General features: G+C 37.2%; 1 protein-coding gene across 1 annotated transcript in view; it reads right to left on the bottom strand.

The window, feature by feature from the left end:
- LOC150090042 (muscle calcium channel subunit alpha-1-like) overlaps positions 1–20219 on the bottom strand; it is a 1145904-nt gene that overhangs the window by 556622 nt on the left and 569063 nt on the right. Inside the window, exon 18 of the mRNA XM_090389719.1 lies at positions 9612–9630. Within this exon, the coding sequence (XP_090245845.1) occupies positions 9612–9630 (19 nt within the window). The remainder of the gene's footprint in view (positions 1–9611; positions 9631–20219) is intronic.

The raw sequence follows: 20219 nt of genomic DNA, 5'->3' as shown, positions 1-20219 counted from the left end.
TTACGAAGAAAGGCTTAAGTTTTGCAAATTACAGTGTCTGGAGACTAGGCACCAGCGAGGTGATCTGATAGAGGTGTATAAAGCCTTGAATGGTTTAAGCATGCTCAATGCTGATGGGATTCTTCCTCTAGCTCAGAAAAATCACCTGAGAGGGCATAAATTCAAATTGAGGAAAGACAGAGGTAGGATAGACGTGCGGAAATTTGCCTTTAGCCAGCGGGTGGTTGGTTGGTGGAACAGACTTCCATCCCTTGTGGTGGAGGTTGACAGCCTAAATAAGTTTAAGGCTCAGCTGGACAGGTATTTTGAACGAACAGAGGGGTGAAGTGGAAGTGGGTTTTTTTTTTTTTTTTTTTTTGGCTGATGCTGCATAAGCTTGCTTTCTTGCATGAAATGCCTCTACTAATGCTAATGCTAACAAGAATATAGTTGAAAATATGTCGAAAAACATCATGAAGATGGGAAGCAACATGAGTGCTATTGCATTAGCTATGCAATTCAAATCCTACTGAAAAAAAAAAAAAAAAAAAAAAAAAACAGATTAAAGGCAAAGACAGTCCTGGATTCTTATCATCCATGCCATTTGGCATGGATTCTTAAGGACAAATGCAATCAACTGATATTTACACTACCACATTGAATACCCAAAAGAAAATCTAGGAAATGTTAGTGAAGAACAGGATGAAAGGTTTCACCAGGATATTAAAGGAATGTAGTAGTAGTGGCATGTGATGCAAGAAAGTAAGTGTATGAGCTTATGCAGCATCAGCCAAAAAAAAATTCTCACAACCATTCCCTCTAAATGTTTGTCCAGTTCCTCCTTAAATTTATTTAACCTATCAACTTGCACAACGACAGATGGAAGTTTGTTCCAGCAATTAACCACCCGCAGGCTAAAAGCAAATTTCCGCAAATCTATTTTACATCTGTCTTTCCTTAATTTGAATTTATGCCCCCTTCCATTTGTAATCTGGAAGAATCCCACCAGAATTCAGTATGCTCAACCTATTCAAGGCTTATCCTTATACACCTTATACACCTATTGTGCTCAACCTTATACACCTCAATCACATCACCACACGGGTGCCTAGTCTCCAGCCATTGCAATTTGCAGAACTTAAGCCTCTCTTCGTAAGAGGATCCCTTCATTCCCCTCACCAATCTGGTTGCCCTTCTCTGTACAAGCCCAAGAAAATCTACATGCTTCCTAAAATGAGGCTTCCAGACCTGTACACAGTACTCAAGGCGTGGTCTGGCCATTGACTTATACAGAGGGACAATCACCGCCTTTTCCCTACTAGCAAAATTCCTATATATCATTGACAAAACCCTATGACCTGCCCTGGCAGCCTGTCTGCATTGCTCAGAAAACTTCATATCTGACTGCACAATTACTCCCAGGCCTTTTTCATTTTTACTACCTTAAGTGTAGCACCACACAGTTGGTACGTTTCTCTGGGGTTACTTCTACCCATATGCAGTACTTTGTATTTGTAAAGGTTAAACTTCAGTTGCCACTTCTCAGCCCATCTGCTCAAATTTTCTAGATCCTGTTGAAATAGCACACTGTGATTAACAACCCTGCTAACCTTTGTATCATCTGAAAACTTCAACGCTAAGCCTGAAATACCTTAATCAATATCATTTATAAATATACAAAACAACAGTGGACCCAACACCGAACCCTGTGGGACTCCACTAATAACATTAGTCTACAAAGAGCAGCACCCATTAATTACCACCCTATGTCTTCTCTCACTGAACCATCCTTTTATCCATTGTAGCAATTTACCCTTAATACCATTCTGCTCCAATTTGTACAATAATCTTCCATGTGCAACTGTATCAAAAGCTTTCCTGAAATTCAAGTAAATGATATCAAAATTATTTTTTGCATCCAGTTCCTCTGTAACCACATCATAATAACCAATCAAATTTGTCAGACAAGATTTTCCCTTAACAAACCCATGCTGTGTCTGAATTATTGCTGCAGTCTTCTCTAGATGATCCTGCAATGCATCTTTAACCAGTTACTCCAGTATTTTAAACCAAGTTAAACTAACTGGTCTGTAATTACTCGTGTTACCCTTCGATCCCCCTTTGTGAATTGGGGATACATTTGCACATTTCCAGTCCGTGTTGACTTCCAGCCAGTCCAAGGATGCTCCCATAATTATGGCTAAGGGTTTGCTTACTTCCTTTGCCGCCTCCTTTAATATAATTGGATAGATCCCATCCACCCCAGGTGCCTTTCTTATGTTTAACTTCAACAATTTCTCCTCCACTTTGTTCTCAGTTATTACAAAATCATTAAGCCCCCTGCTACAATTTGATAACCTTGTGGCATTTTCAAACCTTAATAACTCCTCATGTGTGAATGTAGATGCAAAATACTCATTCAGTTTGTTTGCAATCTGAGCAGGATCATCAACAGTCGAACCAACATTATATGAAGTGGACCAATATGATTCATCCCCTTCCTTTTAGAGTTTATATAAGTAAAGAAATCCTTGCTGTTTTTCTTAGCATCCTTTGCCAAAGATTTCTCATAATCTTCCTTCTCCTGCCTAACCTCTTTTGTGACTTGATTACACACTAGCTTATATCTGGCATAGGCTTCTGTGTCGCCTGATAATTTATATGCATCCCATGCATTTTTCTTCTCTGCCACGAGTCTCATTAGTTCATTTGACAACCATTTAGGCCTCAACCTTGAATAATATTTCTTAATATGTATGAAACTTTTAGTAGCTTCCATTATTAATTCCTTGAATGCTTCCCACTTAGAAATTTGCTGTTGGTAACATCATCAGTTGATCCCACTGTACAGAATTTAAAAACTGTCTGAGACCAACTGTATTCACCTTTACAGAAGCAAAAACCCTTTTCTTTACCCCTGATGGTAATTATATCTTTAAATAAATCCCACATCAGTACACTGTGAACACTGCCACCTAGTGGTTTCTTTTTCTGCAAATTCCTAATACACGAATGATCACTGCTGATAACCAGATCAAGAGTATTACCCTCTCTGGTTGCCTCTCGAACATGCTGCTGCTGCAGAAAACAATCATCCAATCAATGCACAAAAGTCTTACTAGCGTGCGAGTGACCAATCCACAAGTCCCAGTCAATATCTGGGAAGTTAAAATCCCCCATTATAAGACATTCTGATTTAGAGCCCACTCTATTTCTCTGTTCAATTGTTCATTGTACTCAATCGAGTTATTAGGCCTATAACACACTCCTATTCTTATTTTTTCTTTCACAGTGCTTACATCACACCAAACTGACTCAACAGTGCACTGTTCATCTATATCAACTGGATGCACTTCTTTTGATTTTATGTTTTTCTTAATTAACAGCATAACACCTCCTCCCTTCCTATCCTGTCTATCCTTTCTGTACACATTGTACTCCCCAAATTCCAATTTTGCATTCCTAATATCTGTGTGACACCACATCTCTGATATCCCAACAATATTTGCCTTTGATGTCTTGACTAACACTTGAAATTCATCAAATTTAGTTTCTATACTTCTAGCATTGGTATACATGGAAGTATACATGCACCTGGAGATGAGGTGGCAAGGGAGGTGGAATGTCAACATAATGGTTGACATAAAGAGGGCTTATAAAATAGAGGGATCTGCAAGAAAATGAAAGAAACAAAAAGATGGCCCCTTGTAGATCAGTTTTTAAAATGAGATGTGAGTGTTTAGTAGACTTTTTATAACACTACCCTTTTTAATAGTGTTTTCAATGTTTATTTAAATATAAAAGTCTGGCAAAAGTAACGTTTTGTAATAAATTTAGTGCACAATTCTGCCAAAATTAATAAAAAATTTCTTTCATGATTTTTTATGATTTTATTTCATGATTTCTTTCATGATTAATGTGATAGAAACAAACTGAAACCATTTTTGAAATCAGCTTTAGAAAATGATGTGCTGGTTGCACACATTCAGACTGTTGGCTGTGGAAGAGACAGCAGGAATAATAGAAGCCAATTCAGAAGAATAGTGCCCATGAAAGTTTCTAGAGAAAAGGCATGCTGCAGAAACAGACCAGCTATGAGACAGAGAGTGGAGAGAGTGTGTTAGAGATGAGTCATTAATTAACCTAACTGCCGTTTTCTGAATGGAATCTAGAAGCCTGAGAGAGGTTTTGGGGGCACTGCCCTCAGATGAGGGAACAATATTTCATGATAGGGCAGATTTGCAATTTGTACAGATGAACAGCTGTTTGGAAGAAAAGTAACACAAAGAGTGAAAGAGAACACCCAATTTTTCAGATTCAGAGAAAGAAATATTTGTAATGTGCTTATGTCAAGAGAGATTAGAAGTCAGAATAATCCCAATAGAGATGTATGATCTTACCTAGAAATCAGATTGTCATCGAAGACAAGCATAGGAGTAGAAGAATCCTTTTTGCGAGATATGAGACAGGACTGAGTTTTAGAAGGATCGAAGTCAACTACATTATCTTTTCCCTACTGGAGAATTACCTGGAGATCACCATTTAAGGAATTGGTAGTGGATATTCAAGAAGTTGGAGATGTTTGTGCAGGGCAAGGTTTCTCCCACCTGGAAGGTGGAATTCAATGTGCTGTCATCATCAAAATTATGGATAGGATTTCTGGTCAATGGAAGAAGGTCATTAATATATAAGAGGAAAAGAGTGGGAGAAAGAACTGAACATTGGCAAACACCAGCATTAGTTGAGAAGTTAGAAGACACAAAGCCATCTACCATCACATGCAGCAAGTGGTCAGAGAGGAAACTGGATACCCAATTACAAAAAAACAGTTGGCAAACCATAAGATGGAAGCTTATTTAGAAGACCTTTATGGAAAAAAAATGATCAAAAGCCTTTGAGATGTCAAGAGCAACTCCTTGAGTTTCACCAAATTTTTCCATTGAAATTGTCCACAGATGGGTAACATAAACCAGAATATCACACCAGGGAATCAACATTGACAGAATCCATACTGGAGATCATTGACCAGATGGAAGTTTTCTAGATAGTTTAAGGGTTGGCAGTTAAATGATTTCTCCATTATTTTAAAAAGAGTAGAAGTAACTGCAATGGAATATTAATTGGATGGGAGGGCTTTGTCACTCTTTTTGTCACTCTTTGCTCATTTGGCTGGATATGAACAAATTTCCAAGCAGAAAGAATTTTGGAATAAGAAAGCGAAAAGAGGCAACACAGAACAAGATTATGTTCAGGAGCACAGGTTTTTAGAACAAGTAGATATATACCATCAGGACCTGGAGGTTTCTTAGCATCAAGATTCATCAAAATCCTTCTGACATCCTTTTGACAGAAGATCACAGGAGACATTGAATGGTTGGTTGGTTGGTTGAGTTTTATTGGTGCATCAGCAACTATGGCTATAATGCGCCAAAACCTTGACATAAAAAGTAAAAAAGTTTCAGTGACCTACTGAATTAGGTCACTACGTCAGGTTATAAAAACAAGTATAAACTGTAACAGACAAATATCAGTAAATAAGTAACAATGGAAAATCTTAAAATAATAAGATTTTTAAATATGATTAAAAAGGTTTACTGATTTTAGGAAATTAAAAATAGCAGACACATGGTCATTGTCGGATAAAATCTGACTGAGTGTATACGGCTCAGTCAGATGGTTAAAAGCGGTAAAACGAGCATTTCTAAAACTGGTACAGTCAACTAAAATGTGTCTGATTGTTAAGATTGTGCCACAGGACACACACATAGGAGGGTCATCAGCCCTCAGCAAAAACGAATGAGTTAAATGACTGTGTCCTATGCGGGTCCGGGCAAGAACAACTTCCTCCTTACGATTCCCGCGCAGACTAGACTGCCACGGTTCAATTACAGGTTTTATATGATATAATTTATTCGCAGTCTGTCCATTCCACGAATCCTGCCATTGGGAATGTATCTTTTGGTGTATTATTTGCCTGTAGTCTGTATAGGGGACTAACAGGCACATTGAATGGAGTGCACTGGGAATGGTGAGAGGTGGTTTACCAAGATCATTAATACACAAGCTGGAGGGTTTTAGGAGCATCAGAGACTAAGGCCATATTGCACACAAGTAGGAAGAAAAATAGGATGCTAGCAGGTCAGCTTTAGCTTCGGTTAAAGTGGCAATAGAACCATCTGGTTTTGACACAGGTGGGAATAGAGATGTGCAAAAGTTGTGGCCAACCAGTAGCTTTGACAATAGTCCAGAATACTTGACTACCACTTGGACAATAAGCAAGTTTTCTACTCTTAGCCTGTTCGAGATGTAGTTTGGACTGATTGTTAACTGATTTACAATTGTTGCAAGCTTTAGTGTAGGCAGAAAAGTACCCATGAGATTTGGAAACAAGCCAATTACGATATACAACATTCTTCTCTTGAACAGCACATTTATTGGAAAACCAAAAAGTTTAGATAAAGAACAATATTTTAAGGTGGAGTGATGAATAAAAGATTCCATCACTACAAGAATAATTTCACTGAAATGATCTGAGCAAACACTGACATCAGTAGATTTGAAACAATATTCCCAACAAGGAAAAGAAGAAAAGAAATCTTGCAGATCATCCCATTTTGAATACTTGTAATACTAAACAACACAAGGTTGAGAAAGAACATGAGAGAAAGGCTCCATTGGAGAAGAAACCATCACCAAGTTGTGATCCGAGATGCTTAGAGGACCACTTACCTCAACTGTACTTGGAAGGATTGTTTGTTAGAAAAGATCAAGCATGTTGGCTGCGTGGTTAGGACTGTCTGCTATTCTGGTAGGCATCTCGACCAGCTGGGTCCGTGTGACTAGAAAACAGAAGACAGCTGAAGTTGTGAACATCAAAATTACCAAGGAAAATTATCTCACTGTTAAGAAAGTTGGACTGTAGAAGGTCAAGTTTCAAAGAGAAAAAAGTCAAATAGTTCCAAATGATTAGTAGAGCTGGGAGAATGATAGAGGCAACAGAAGAATTTGACAGAATGTGGTAGAAAGATTTTAAGTCAGAGAAGATCGAAATGAGGAGATTCCAAATTACTAAGTCTCTGACAGGGAATATAAGAACTGACATATGCACAAGTACTACCTTTGAAGCAAAAGGAATCATGCAGAGAATAATTCAGACAACTGAGATGAGCATTGGTTGAATCACCTGATAACTGACATTCTGTAAAAAAAAGTATATGGGGTTTGGCAGACTGTAAGTGAAAATGGACATCACTTAGATTATAACTGAGACCACATATATTTGTGAAATGAAAAAGGATGTGTTCGGGAGGTTTAGATCTGTTCAAAATCATATTTAAAAATTAAAAAAATACATTTAATAAGTATTGCAATCCATTAGCAAAACATCAAGGTGCTGATATAATTCAAGCAAAATTCAAAAAACCCACAACTTTTTTCAGAAATGTAAAAAAAGTCACATCCTGCTATGATCGTAACACTCTTACATTCAGGGCTGTAGTGGAGGGTATACGCAGGTATATGCCATATACATTTGAAAAAACAAATATTATTAAAATATTTACTGAAAATTAAAACATAAATTTATTAGAATTTGATTCTTGGGCAATACTTATAGTTTTATCATATTTAATATATATGCCATAAATATAAGTAAGTAAATATGCCATATATATATTCACACATGGGTATACGGCATATACCCTCTGGAATTTGATTAATAAGCCTGATATGCACAGTATACTCACTGCTTTTCACAGCATTCATAGAGTATACCTTCTGCTAATTTTATGACTACAGCACTGGTTACACTACATTATATGACTTCTATGATATATATAACTTGTTTCAAGTTCAGTAGGTATGTTTCCCTTATTAACAACCTCAACAGTGAACCCCCCCCCCCACTCTAAAGAGAAATTTTTGTGGCTGATTTTGTACACTAGTAGTGTATACAGGGTGTCTCAAAAATATTGGTACAAATGTTTAGGGAAGGTAGGTAGCATCTAAAGGAATGTGAATCGCATAAGAACCCATAAACGGAAATGTCACCATAAGTCGGTAGACGGCGCTGTTCATCAGTTCGGGAGAGGAAAAATTTCTGGTTTACTAATTCAAGCAGTAGCCATCGCACGAAGAGCATGCATCGATATACGAACTGTGAGCTGGCAGACATGCACCTAGCGTATGGATTAGCAGAGGGCAATGGACGAGCCGCTCAATGAATTTATGGAGAACGCTTCCCAGACAGACATGTACCGGACCACTGTTTGTTTGCGAGTGTGCATCAAAATTTGTGCGATTATGGGTCATTTAGAGGTAGTGCGGGCAGACCATGTTCAACGCGAACTCCCACCATGGAAGAAAGTGTGTTGAATGCCATCCAGAATAATCCTACTACCAGCACACGTGCCATTGCCTCTGCCTTAGGAGTGTCTCGTTGCAGTGTACAGCGTGTCTGGCACAACGATTCCTTAAACCCCTTTCATCTCCAAAGGGTTCAGTTACTGCTCCCCCAAGATCATCCTGCACGTGTGGCTTTCGCGCAGTGGTTTCTCCAAGAAAGTGTTCAAGACTTGAATTTTCCAGCCTATGTTTTGTTCACAGATGAGGCTTATTTCACTCGGGAAAGCTTATTCAATCAGCACAATGCTCATGTGTGGGCTCACGACAACCCACACGGTGTGCACCCCCATGCGGCACAACATCGCTTCCCAATAAATGTGTGAGCAGGTATGGTCGGTGACTGCTTAGTCGGCCCATACCTGTTACCATCCCGCATGAACTCCGCTAAATATCGGATCTTCCTTGAACGAGTTCTACCAGGGTTACTTGATGATGTTCCAGCAAATGTGAGATGCAACATTTGGTTTCCACATGACGGGGTGCCTGCCCTTTATGGAAGGTGTGTTCGTGACCATTTGAACAAGCGTCTTGGGCGTTGATGGATTGGCCGTGGTGAACCCGTTGCCTAGCCCTCACGCTCACCTGATTTATCGTGCCTTGATTTATTTCTGGGGGGGGGGGGGGCCTCAAATCTATCGTGTATGAATCGCCTGTGAAGACGGAAATGGATCTCATGGCGAGACTCGTCTGCACGTCTGCACTGCTGCTACTGCTGTCAAAGAAACTCCAGATGTGTTCGACCGTGTCCGCCAATCCATACTGCGTCAGTGTCATGCATACAGTGCATCTCATAGTGGAACCTTCGAGCATCTGTTGTAAAATCATGAAATGCATCCATCTCGTACTCCATTATTAACATTATGTCAAATAAATGTTTGCCACTAATTACTGTCTTGTGTCATTTCTGCTTCTTGTGCCTCTGCTACTACTTTCCCGTGACATTTCTGGTTATGGGTTCCTATGCGATTCACATTCCTTTAGATGTTCCCTACCTCTCCTAAATGTTTATACCAATATTTTTGAGACACCCTGTATAAGTAGCATGTGGTCATGAGCTACTTTGGGGAGGGAAAAAAAAACTATCTCTGCTTGAGAACAGTTAACTCAGCCCTTACTAGAAAGGCCATTGTCATTCCACCAGGTTATGATAAATATATATATAATATATAATGCAAATATTAAGCAAAAAAAAAAAAAAAACCTTCCCTAATATTAATATTTAAACTTACCAATGTATCTGGCTTGGATCTGTAAGGAAAAAAAAAACAGTATTGATGAGATAAATATAAATTAAAGCAAAATGAATATTTATAAAAAAAAATTCATATTTTTAGAGAAAATAAGTATCCCAACTTGTTCATTATTTAAGTAAGTTTAGAACAGAAACATTTATCACTTTTATTATGGAATATTTTGTCTCAATTAAACACACATTAAACAAGAATCCAATGGTTAAAGACAACAAAATATGATACCTGAAGGCTTTATAAATGTCTTTATGATATTTCTTTGATTTTCTAGTGTAAGTTTAACAGTTTTTCATTTTTCTGTTGTATATAATGCTAAGATTCAAAACAACTCAGATGGAAATCTTAATCTTCAAAAACAGTATAACTTTCAACAGAGTTAAAATTTATTTCAATGAAAGTACTATAAATAAGGAACACAAATACCAAGGGGATATTGATATACTTCTTTAATTAGCAGCTATATATTATGGTAGAGGTACTGTAATCAGAACAATAAATGACTTAGAGTTTTTGTATGGTGGCTGCTTGCGAATATGGTAATGAAATAGTGATACTAATGACAACAAAAAAGTCAATTGTTAAAAAAAATCTGAGATCCAATGATTGTGAGCAGGTAAGTGAATTATGGCAAATCATCTTCATGCTATTATAAACCATTTCCAAACAACCTAAGCCTTGTGACAGCATGCATTATCCTGCTGGACCTATTTATTATTAGATGAATAAACAGTAAACATGAAGGGATGCACCAGGTCAACAGCAATGTTCAAGCAGGCCTGTGGAATTCAGATGTTAATATGGCCACATCAGGGTCCTTACACAAGCAAAAAATAGTGTCCACTGATGGACATCCTGACCATGTGATCAAGGGATTGGTGCAGATCCCAGAATGTGATGCTTTTTATACAAGTAAATATCTTATTAGATGAATAAACAGTAAACATGAAGGGATGCACCAGGTCAACAGCAATGTTCAAGCAGGCTGTGGAATTCAGATGTTAATATGGCCACATCAGGGTCCTTACACAAGCAAAAATAGTGTCCACTGATGGACATCCTGACCATGTGATCAAGGATTGGTGCAGATCACAGAATGTGATGCTTTTTATACAAGTAAATATCACAGAGCAAAAGATTTTTTTTTTTTTTAACTGTAGTTATATTTTAATCGTGTAATTCAGCTACAATTTATACTGTATGTTGATATCATCATAACAGTTAGAATTAACAGTAATTACCAGTGATAACAGTTAAGACAGGGTAATTTGCAAGGGAAACCAGAGAGCATAACTGAGGACAACTGATGGTGTTAGAGACAGCAAGATGAAACATTGAAGGTGTTGGATAAGTCCTATCACAGCCATGCAAAGAAGGGAGTAAAATAAAGTCAAAATACAAATATAAACCAGCTTCGACACAGCACAGGAAGTGAAATGTAGTTATGCTGTAGTTTTGGATATATAACATGAGTGTAATAATGATGACCCACCCCCAAGGATATAAAAATATATATTTTATGGCAGAACAACAATTTCATAATATAAAACTAGCAAAAGTAGACATTTACACCTCTCAGAGGGGAACCAACTACTGGACTGGTTTCAACACCTCTCATGAAAGAGGGCACAACTGAATGTTCATGATTCCAAATTCAACTATTCAAAGTGAAGAAAGGAGATGCAATGAAAATGTTGATGACCAATTGCATATCATTACATAAAATTTGGAAACCACTATTCTATTGTATTTACTTCTATAGTACATTCAGCAATCAGTAGATAAGCTAAGGGATGTACCATTACATAAAGTTTAGAATCAGTAGATTTTCAGTTTTGCCCCTACCTCAACTCAAGTAGAGATGCAATAAAAAATATATCAACAAGCTAAATTACACACATGGAATTTGCAAAGGTAAACATTTACCTCTGTGAATCTTTAACTTCTGAGAAGGGAGATCCAGCTACTATATTTGAATCACAATATATTCAATTACAGAGTAGTCAATTTTTGTACACAACAGCATGTGACATTTTTCTAGACTATCCAAATCATATTTACAATAATTAAAACTGCTATTAGAATAACACAAAATGTGAATTATATGAACAGAATAGGTTGTACATTGTGGATTTGTTATTGGCCAAGTTGGTATTCTCTATAATTATACATCATTTGTGAAGTTTGATTCTCCTGGTCATAACTCAAAGAATTAGATCCTTTACGAAGAAATAGACCCATAGTTATAACACGGGTATATGCACGCACACGCACGCACACACACACCTAACAGTCTGAGCCAAAACATAATCCAGTTTTATGCTATTTTTTTAAGGAAATAATTTCAAAGACTTGGATCTACCCCATATATAACAATTTCTAGGAGTACATTAATTGTGTAACTCAAGAGATACCTCTTAAATAAAACTATGCTTAATTACTATAATGTCATGGAGAAGTGTATATCTATTCTTTCTTTGAAAGTTAAAACTTCATATTGCAACTGTTGATAATTTTACAAGCGTCACTTTCCTCAATTTTGAAATGAATTTCGGAAAGCACCATCATTTTACTTTGACACCGTAAACCTTCCTATTTGGAAGGATGGATTGCTAAAAAAAAAGATGCAGAATACAATTTACTTACAGTAAAAATGCTTGCTTAATAGTTTGTGTCTTTTAGTTATTGTATATTCATATATAAAAAAATTAAATTTTATTTTCAATTATATCACAGTTAAATTATAATATGGGTGTTAACTGTCCCCTGACACATATTATATTGTGGATATCTTTGAAAAAATAAAAAGAACCAAGAAGGATCTAAATTTCAGAAGAGATCACTGTGTTAAAGTCTGCCTCTGAAGGAAAGCAAAAGTTGTTAGCACTGCATATCAACTTGGGTAGTTGAATAGCTACATCAGTTCTGCAGTATGATGGACAGGTAGATGTAGTGAGCTGACAGATGAATGAAGTAGAGCAGAGACAATACTGCAGTGTTAGAAAGTCAGCTAGCTATTTTTAAGTGTAGTTTGAATAGGGCATCATGGAGGATCCACTTTTTAAAAAATGTGTAGATCAATTGCATGGTTACGGATATTAAAGTGGAAGAAAGACTCAACCAATAGAAAGACCCTACTAAATAATGAGAAGTAATATGCAAAAATATGAAGGGCACTGAAATTAAAGAAATGAAAGGAATGAAGGGATCATTCATTTAACAGATTGTGAAATAGCCTAGAATGCAAATTTCCAAACAGAAAAAAAATATATATATATTTGCAGAATAAAGTTTAAAAATCTTTTAGTCTTTTTAAAGAATATAGTGTTAAATTCCCTTTTTGTATATAACTATGTATGCTAAATGATTTTAAACACTGAATCTCTGTTTACACAAAACATTCAATACTAGTGATATACATCACATAAAACTAGAGCAAAATCCATACTATCATTTTAAATAGACTAAAAAAAAAAAAAAAATTACTTCCTTGAACACCATTCCCTTAGTTAATATAGTTATCATATTTCTTAATGATCTTTAGTCAAGTACTAACTATAGGGTTCAAGTTAGCCACACAGCTCCTTCACTACATCAGCAATCACATGCAAGTTACATTCAAGAAATAAAAAATGTATTACAATTTATGCTAAGTTGAGTACAGCTAAATGTTGAATATGAATCTACAGTGAGTAGAGCAAAAGAAAGCTAAATAATTTTGAAGAACTTAAATAAAAGGAAAAATAAATAAAAAAAATATGTAAAAATGGGTAGCACCTCAATAGTTTTATCCTTTACTTGCATTAAAGACCCCAGTTAAGTTAAACTGTTAACTACATATTTGCAAAGTCGGAATACTAGTAAATTCTAAAATTTGACAAGAGTATAATTCTATCTTGATTGATTTTTGTGGAATTTATTATTTTCAGAATACCAAACTTTTCAATCAATACTCTCAATCTGATTTAATATAAATTCTAAACTGAAATTATTTTTATTCTTTTAAATTTTCCAAGCCATTTCAGTTTTCATAAAATATTGATGTTGTTGTTATTTGGTTTTTAGGAGCATTAGCAATTAAGGCCATATTGCTCTGGGGATATGCGCAAAGGTCATTCCCTGGCCTTTGCGCATCCTCCGTATTAATATTGATAACATTATAAATTTAGTGTTTACAATTAAAATGGTTTCACAATGATATAAAATGGGCAATATTTACTGCCAATTTTATATATAGAAAACTTTTTTATTTATTTATCAGCTCTCTCAATCTTTCTCATTTCTAATTAATAATTTAAAACAGAAAACAAAGAGAACACAAAACTTAAAAATTATAAAACAGCTATAACAGCTAAAGTACTAACTTTAGAATAATGGAGTATGTGAAATTAGAGAGGTATTTAATATTGGCACTCTTAAAAGTTCAAAGTTCACATACTGCAGGCTTACTTTAAACAACTTTACCACTCTTTTGTCAGGATATTGTCCCTCAAGACAACCATTTGCCACTTGATGAGAGAAAAGACTGAAGTAATAAAATAGGCTCTCCTTTCATCTTTTTAAATGTGAGGTTAAACTTTTGGCAATGGCATTAATTTGAAAGTAATGCAATACCAAGAAACTCATAGTTATGGAAAAACTTGTGCAGCTGTTAACAATAAGATGATCATATTGACCAGGCAATTTAAATCCTGCAAGCCACAAAAAAAAAAAAAAAAAAGAAAAAAGAAAAGAAGAAGAAGAAGAAAAGTCCTCCTTTTCATCATAAGAGAACATGATTTGAGAAACCCTGCTATTTCATCATCATGAACTTGCTCCAGCTTAGGTCTTTTAAGACTTGTTCTGTTGTAGCTCTTGAAGGTAGTCTTGATCTCGCCATTGTTGTCTTGGTCAACCCACGTCTCTCTTGCCTGTAGGTTTGTAGTTAAAAGGCTAATTTTGGGATCCGGTCTGGGTTCATTCTTTCTATGTGGCTGATCCATTTTTTCTTATACCGTTTTATGTCATTTACTATGTTATCTAGTTTTGATTTCTCATGAATATCTAAATTACTTTGATAGTCTAGTCTTGTAAAGCCAAATAATGGTCTTAAAAATCTCATTCGTGCTGCTTCTCTAGTTTGTGTGTGCATCTTTCTTATTCGTGACCCAAGTCACACAGCTGTAGAAGAGGGCTGATTTTGAAGTGATGTTGTGCAGTCATAATTTTGTTTCAGTTGTCATTTGTTTTCTGAAATGGCGTTTAATCATTCTGTTCATTTTATTATATTTTTGTACTTTAGTGTGGATGTCTTTCCCTTCATTTGATATTAAATTTCTCAAATATATGATATAAAATACTTGTTCTATTATTTTGTCATCAATAACAATTTTGACTCTGCTATTCCAAAAGCTGCTAATAATGAAAATGAAAGCTAAGCTTTTCAGTTTGGTTGAGAACCCATATATTATTAAAATATGGATGTCAATTTGTATTAATAGATGATCTTGTTATCAAGCAAAATTTATTACTCAAAAATTTATGTAGAAATATATACAAATTTCAATGTAGGGACTCTGAGAAGTATGTACATACACTCAATGATCACTGAATTGTAACCACATACCTAATATTGTGATGGGCCATCATTTGCACAGATAATAGCTGCTATTCACCTAGGCATTGACTCCACAAGATGTCTGAAGATATCTGTAGTGGTCTACAGCCATGCTGTCTGCAAGGCTTTCCACAGTTCAGAATAGATAATGGCTGCATGTCCACATGCCTCACTTCTCATTCCAAAACATTCCACAGGTATTCAATTGGATTGAGGTTAGGCAAATTTAGAAGCCAATCAAGATGGACGATATCTTCACTGTGTTCCTCAAACCATTCATGCACAGTGTGGGCTGAATGACATGGTGCATTATCATCTTGGAAGATCCCATTTCTGTCCAGGAAAAATTCAACAAATGGAAGTGTGCACATGGTCTCCTAAGGGCTGCAGACAGACCTCACCAGTGAAATGTTGGTCCACACGCACCAGGGATCCTAGTTCTTGCCAGAAAAACATGTCCCATATTAAGCAACCACTTGTCTGGATAGTGAACACCATGCACAATGGACTCATGTCGCTTGTGCTGCACATGAAGGCATCTGACAGCACGTTACACCAAGTATTTGGACTATCCAACCAGCACACTTGTTTCCATACTCTAGTGTCCAACCAGCATGTTGTTGACACCACAGCATTCACTGTCAATGATGATCAGCAGTGAGAAGAGAGAGAGGTCTCTTGGGTCAGCTGCTGTGGAGTCCCATACATCTGTGTGTGTAGCACATCATCATTTCGGATATTGTTCTCGCATTCCCCATACTGTATTGCAATGTCAACTGTCACACAGTGACCTACTGCTGAGCCTACACAACCCACTGCACCCTTCACCAACCGCAAACATTCATCTTGCATTATCCTTTACAGTTCTGTTGGTGGGAGGTAGTCTGACCTATCTGACGCCATTCTTTGTACACTTTAACCACAGTGGGTCATGAGCAACTAACAAGACATTCTGTTTCCAATATGGAAACACCTGATGCATGGGCTCCCACAATCACGCTCTTTTGAAACTCCATGATATCTTTACTATGCCTCATAAATGCTATTTTCTCACTTTGACTTTCAAGACAAGATGAAAATTACCACTGCACTGCTCTAGTATATGAAGCTATTCGGCTTTTTATGCTGCAATCTATGTAGCATAGTCCATTATGGATGGAGTGGTCACAGTTCAGCGATCACTGAGTGCAGGTATATACAGGTGGGCCTCGATTAACGCGATTAATTCGTCCCGCGAGCGCATTACACATTGCACAAAAGCGTTAATTGAATATCATAACCAATAGGAAAAATTATAATTGGTCCTTGACCTTCTGGAATGTCCATAAAGAATTTTAAAAATAACTTTTAAATAACTTTTTAACTGTATATAATGTAAAAGATAATGAAAATAATTATGGAATTAAATGTTTATTGCATAAAACAGCGGATCTTAAACTGTGCGCCGCGGAATATTTTAAATTTTCAAGGGAAACATAGCGATACTCGACATCTGTCGGACACCGCGCGAACTACTAGCTCGAGGTAGTTCACAGTTTCAGCATTTCTTATTAAGTTGTTTTGACCTAACTACTAAATGAAACTGTTAGGTATTTCTTTTGGTCTGGGTGTGCCTTGAAAAAATTACTGAGACATTAAAGGCGCCGTGAACTGAGAAACTTTGGGAACCTCTGACATAAAATACACAATGAAGAAATTACTGTTGCGGAAATATTTGAACAGTGTTGACTTTCTCTTTTCATCAATCAATCTCTAGGTGGTAGATGACTCTCATCAACCAGTGCAATACCACCACTTTGCTTATTGAAGTCTTGAAGTGGTGGAACCCATGTTTAGTCCCTAGAGCTAAGTTCCGGTCAACCCTTCCCCATCTCTTCCATCATGCAGTATGATTGACGATTTTGCGGTAATGATGAACATCGTGGTGAGATCCAATATTCCTTACATTTCGAGGGTACAACTCTAAAATGGTGTTCGCAGGCCAGCCGCTAGTTAGTACACCGGACCGAACCTATTGGTAACTCTCTAGGAGGCTTCCGGATCAGCTAGTGTATAATCTTGCTACCTCTACTCTGCCAGATAGTGACGGGAGAGAGTCCGAGTAGTGTGTATGCGGGGAGCATTGTCGAGGCCACGTTATGTCAAGAATCTGGCTATATTCTTACCATGTGTACGCCATATCCAAAAATTTCATTACTTCATACAGCATGTCCCACCCACTTTTTCTTACTATGAATACACCATGAATTGTCAAACTAATAGAGCAAGCTTATCTGCGAAAAGATCTAAACCTCCCAAACACTTCCTAATTCATTTCACAAATATACGTGATCTCAATTCTAATCCCAACGATGTCCATTTCCACTTGCAGTCTGCCCAACCCCATGTACTTTTTCTGACAGAATCTCAGTTATCAGTTGATTCGACTACTGCTCATCTCAGATGCCCAAATTATTTGCTGTATGATTCTTCTCGGCTCAAAGGTGGTACTTGTGCATATGTCCGTTCTGATATTCCCTGTCAGAGACTTGGCAATTGGGAATCTTCTCTCTTTGATCTTCTCTGGCTTAAAATCTCTCTAACTCATTGTGTCAAATTCATCTGTTGTCTCTACCGTTCGCCCAACTCCACTAATCACTTGGAGCTCTTTGACTTCCTCTCTTTGCAACTTGACTTTCTCCAGTAAAACTTTCCTAACAGTGAGGAAAGTTTCCTTGGTGATTTTAATGTTCCACAACTCCAGCTGGCTTCCGTTTTCTAGTCACACCAACCCAGCTGGTCGAGATGCTGAGGATTTTGCAATTACTAACGATCTTGCACAGATTGTTCATTTACCTATAAGAATAACGGACAATCCTAATAATACAGCCAATACGCTTGATCTTTTTCTCACAAACAACCCTTCTAAGTACACAGTCGAAGTGAGAGGTCCTTTAGGCACTTCAGATCACAACTTGGTGATTATCTCTTCTCCAATGGAACCTTTATCTCATGACTATTCTCAACCTCATGTTGTTTGGCATTACAAGAATGCAAAATGGGATGACCTGCGAGACTTCTTTTCTTCTTTTCCTTGGTCGGATTACTGTTTCAAAAGTTCTGATGTCAACGTTTGCTCAGATCGTGTCAGTGAAATTATTCTTGCAGGAATGGAATCCTTTATCCCACAATCCACTTTAAAATCTCATCCTTTATCTAAACCTTGGTTTTCCAATAAATGTGCTAAGGCTGTCCAAGAGAAGAATGTTGCATATCGTAATTGGCTTGTTTCTAATTCTTCAGTTTCATTTTCTGCCTACACCAAAGCTCCCAACAATTGTAAAGCAGTTATTAACCAGTCTAAACTAAAGTTTGAACAGGCTAAGAGTAGAAAACTTGCTTCTTGCCTAATGGTAGCCGAACATTCTGGTCTCTTGCCAAAGCTATTGGCCGCAACTTTTGCCCTTCTCTGCTCCCACCTCTGTCCAAACCAGATGGTTCTGTTGTCACTTCAGCCAAGGATAGAGCTGACCTGCTAGCATCCCATTTTTCTTTCAATTTATGCATTAACAATCTTGGTAAAACACATCCCAGTATTCCTAACACGCTCCATTCAATGCCTCCTGTGGTCTTCCGTCAAAAGGATATCAGAAGGATTTTGACGAATCTTGATGCTAAGAAAGCTCCAGGTCCCGATGGTATTTCTCCACTTGTTCTCAAAACCTGTGCTCCTGAACTTTTTTCATTTTCTTATTCCAAAGGTGTTTTTCCTTCTGCTTTGAAATTTGCTCATATCCAGCCAGTTCCTAAAAAGGGTGACAAATCCCTCCCATCCAATTATCGTCTCATTGCAATTACTTCTACTCTTTCTAAAGTAATGGAGAAATCAATTAACCGCCAAATTTTAAACTACCTAGAAACCTTCCGTCTGATCAACAATCGCCAGTATGGATTCCGTCAGTGTCAATCCACTGGTGATATTCTGGCTTATGTTACCCATTTATGGACTAATTCAATGGAAAGGTTCGGTGAAACACAAGTCGTTGCTCTTGACATCTCAAAGGCTTTTGATCGTGTTTGGCATAAAGGTCTTCTAAACAAGCTACCATCTTGTGGTTTGCCAACTGTTTTTTGTAGAGCCATCTACCATTGGTGATGGCAGATGGCTCTCTGTCTTCTAACTTCTCCACTAATGCTGGTGTCCCCCAAGGTTCGGTTCTTTCCCCCACTCTTTTCCTCTTGTATATTAATGACCTTCTTCCATTGACTGGAAATCCTATCCATTGTTTTGCCGATGATAGCACATTGCATTCCACTTTCCATTTTGAGAAACCTTGTCCTGCTCAATCAGCTTCAACTTCTCGAAAATCTGCAACAATTCCTTAAATGCCGATCTTCAGGTAATTCTCCAGTGGGGCAAAGACAACTTAGTTGACTTCAACCCTTCTAAAACTCAGTCTTGTCTTATATCTTGCAAAAAGGATTCTTCTACTCCTATGCTTATCTTTGGTGACACTCCGATTTCTAAGCAAAATGATATATCTCTTTTGGGGATTACACTGACTTCTAATCTCTCTTGGCACAAGCACATTACAAATATTGCTTCTTCTGCATCTAAAAAACTTGGTTTTCTCTTTTGCTCTCTGCGTTACTTTTCTTCCAAACAGCTGCTCACTCTGTATAAATCGCAAATCCGCCCTGCCATGGAATATTGTTCCCACATGTGGGGTGGTGTCCCCAAAATCTCTCTCAGGCTTCTTGATTACATTCAGGAGAGGGCAGTTAGGTTAATTAATGACTCATCTCTAACAGAGTCTCTCCACTCACTGTCTCATAGATGTACTGTTTCTGCTGCATGCCTCTTCTACAGATACTTCCATGGGCACTATTCTTCTGAATTAGCTTCTATAATTCCTGCTCTTTCTTTCAAAACAGTCCGAACACGTGCCGCCACTAGCCAACATCCATTTACTGTCCAACTTCAAACTCACAGAACCAACTTTTCATCTTCCTCA

Source organism: Mastigoproctus giganteus, chromosome 2, assembly GCF_048544385.1.
Source record: "Mastigoproctus giganteus isolate SK-2022 chromosome 2, ASM4854438v1, whole genome shotgun sequence".
Lineage (NCBI taxonomy): Eukaryota > Metazoa > Arthropoda > Arachnida > Uropygi > Thelyphonidae > Mastigoproctus > Mastigoproctus giganteus.
The sequence above is the reverse complement of the archived record's forward strand: the minus strand, read 5'-3'. Positions and strand labels throughout refer to the sequence as shown.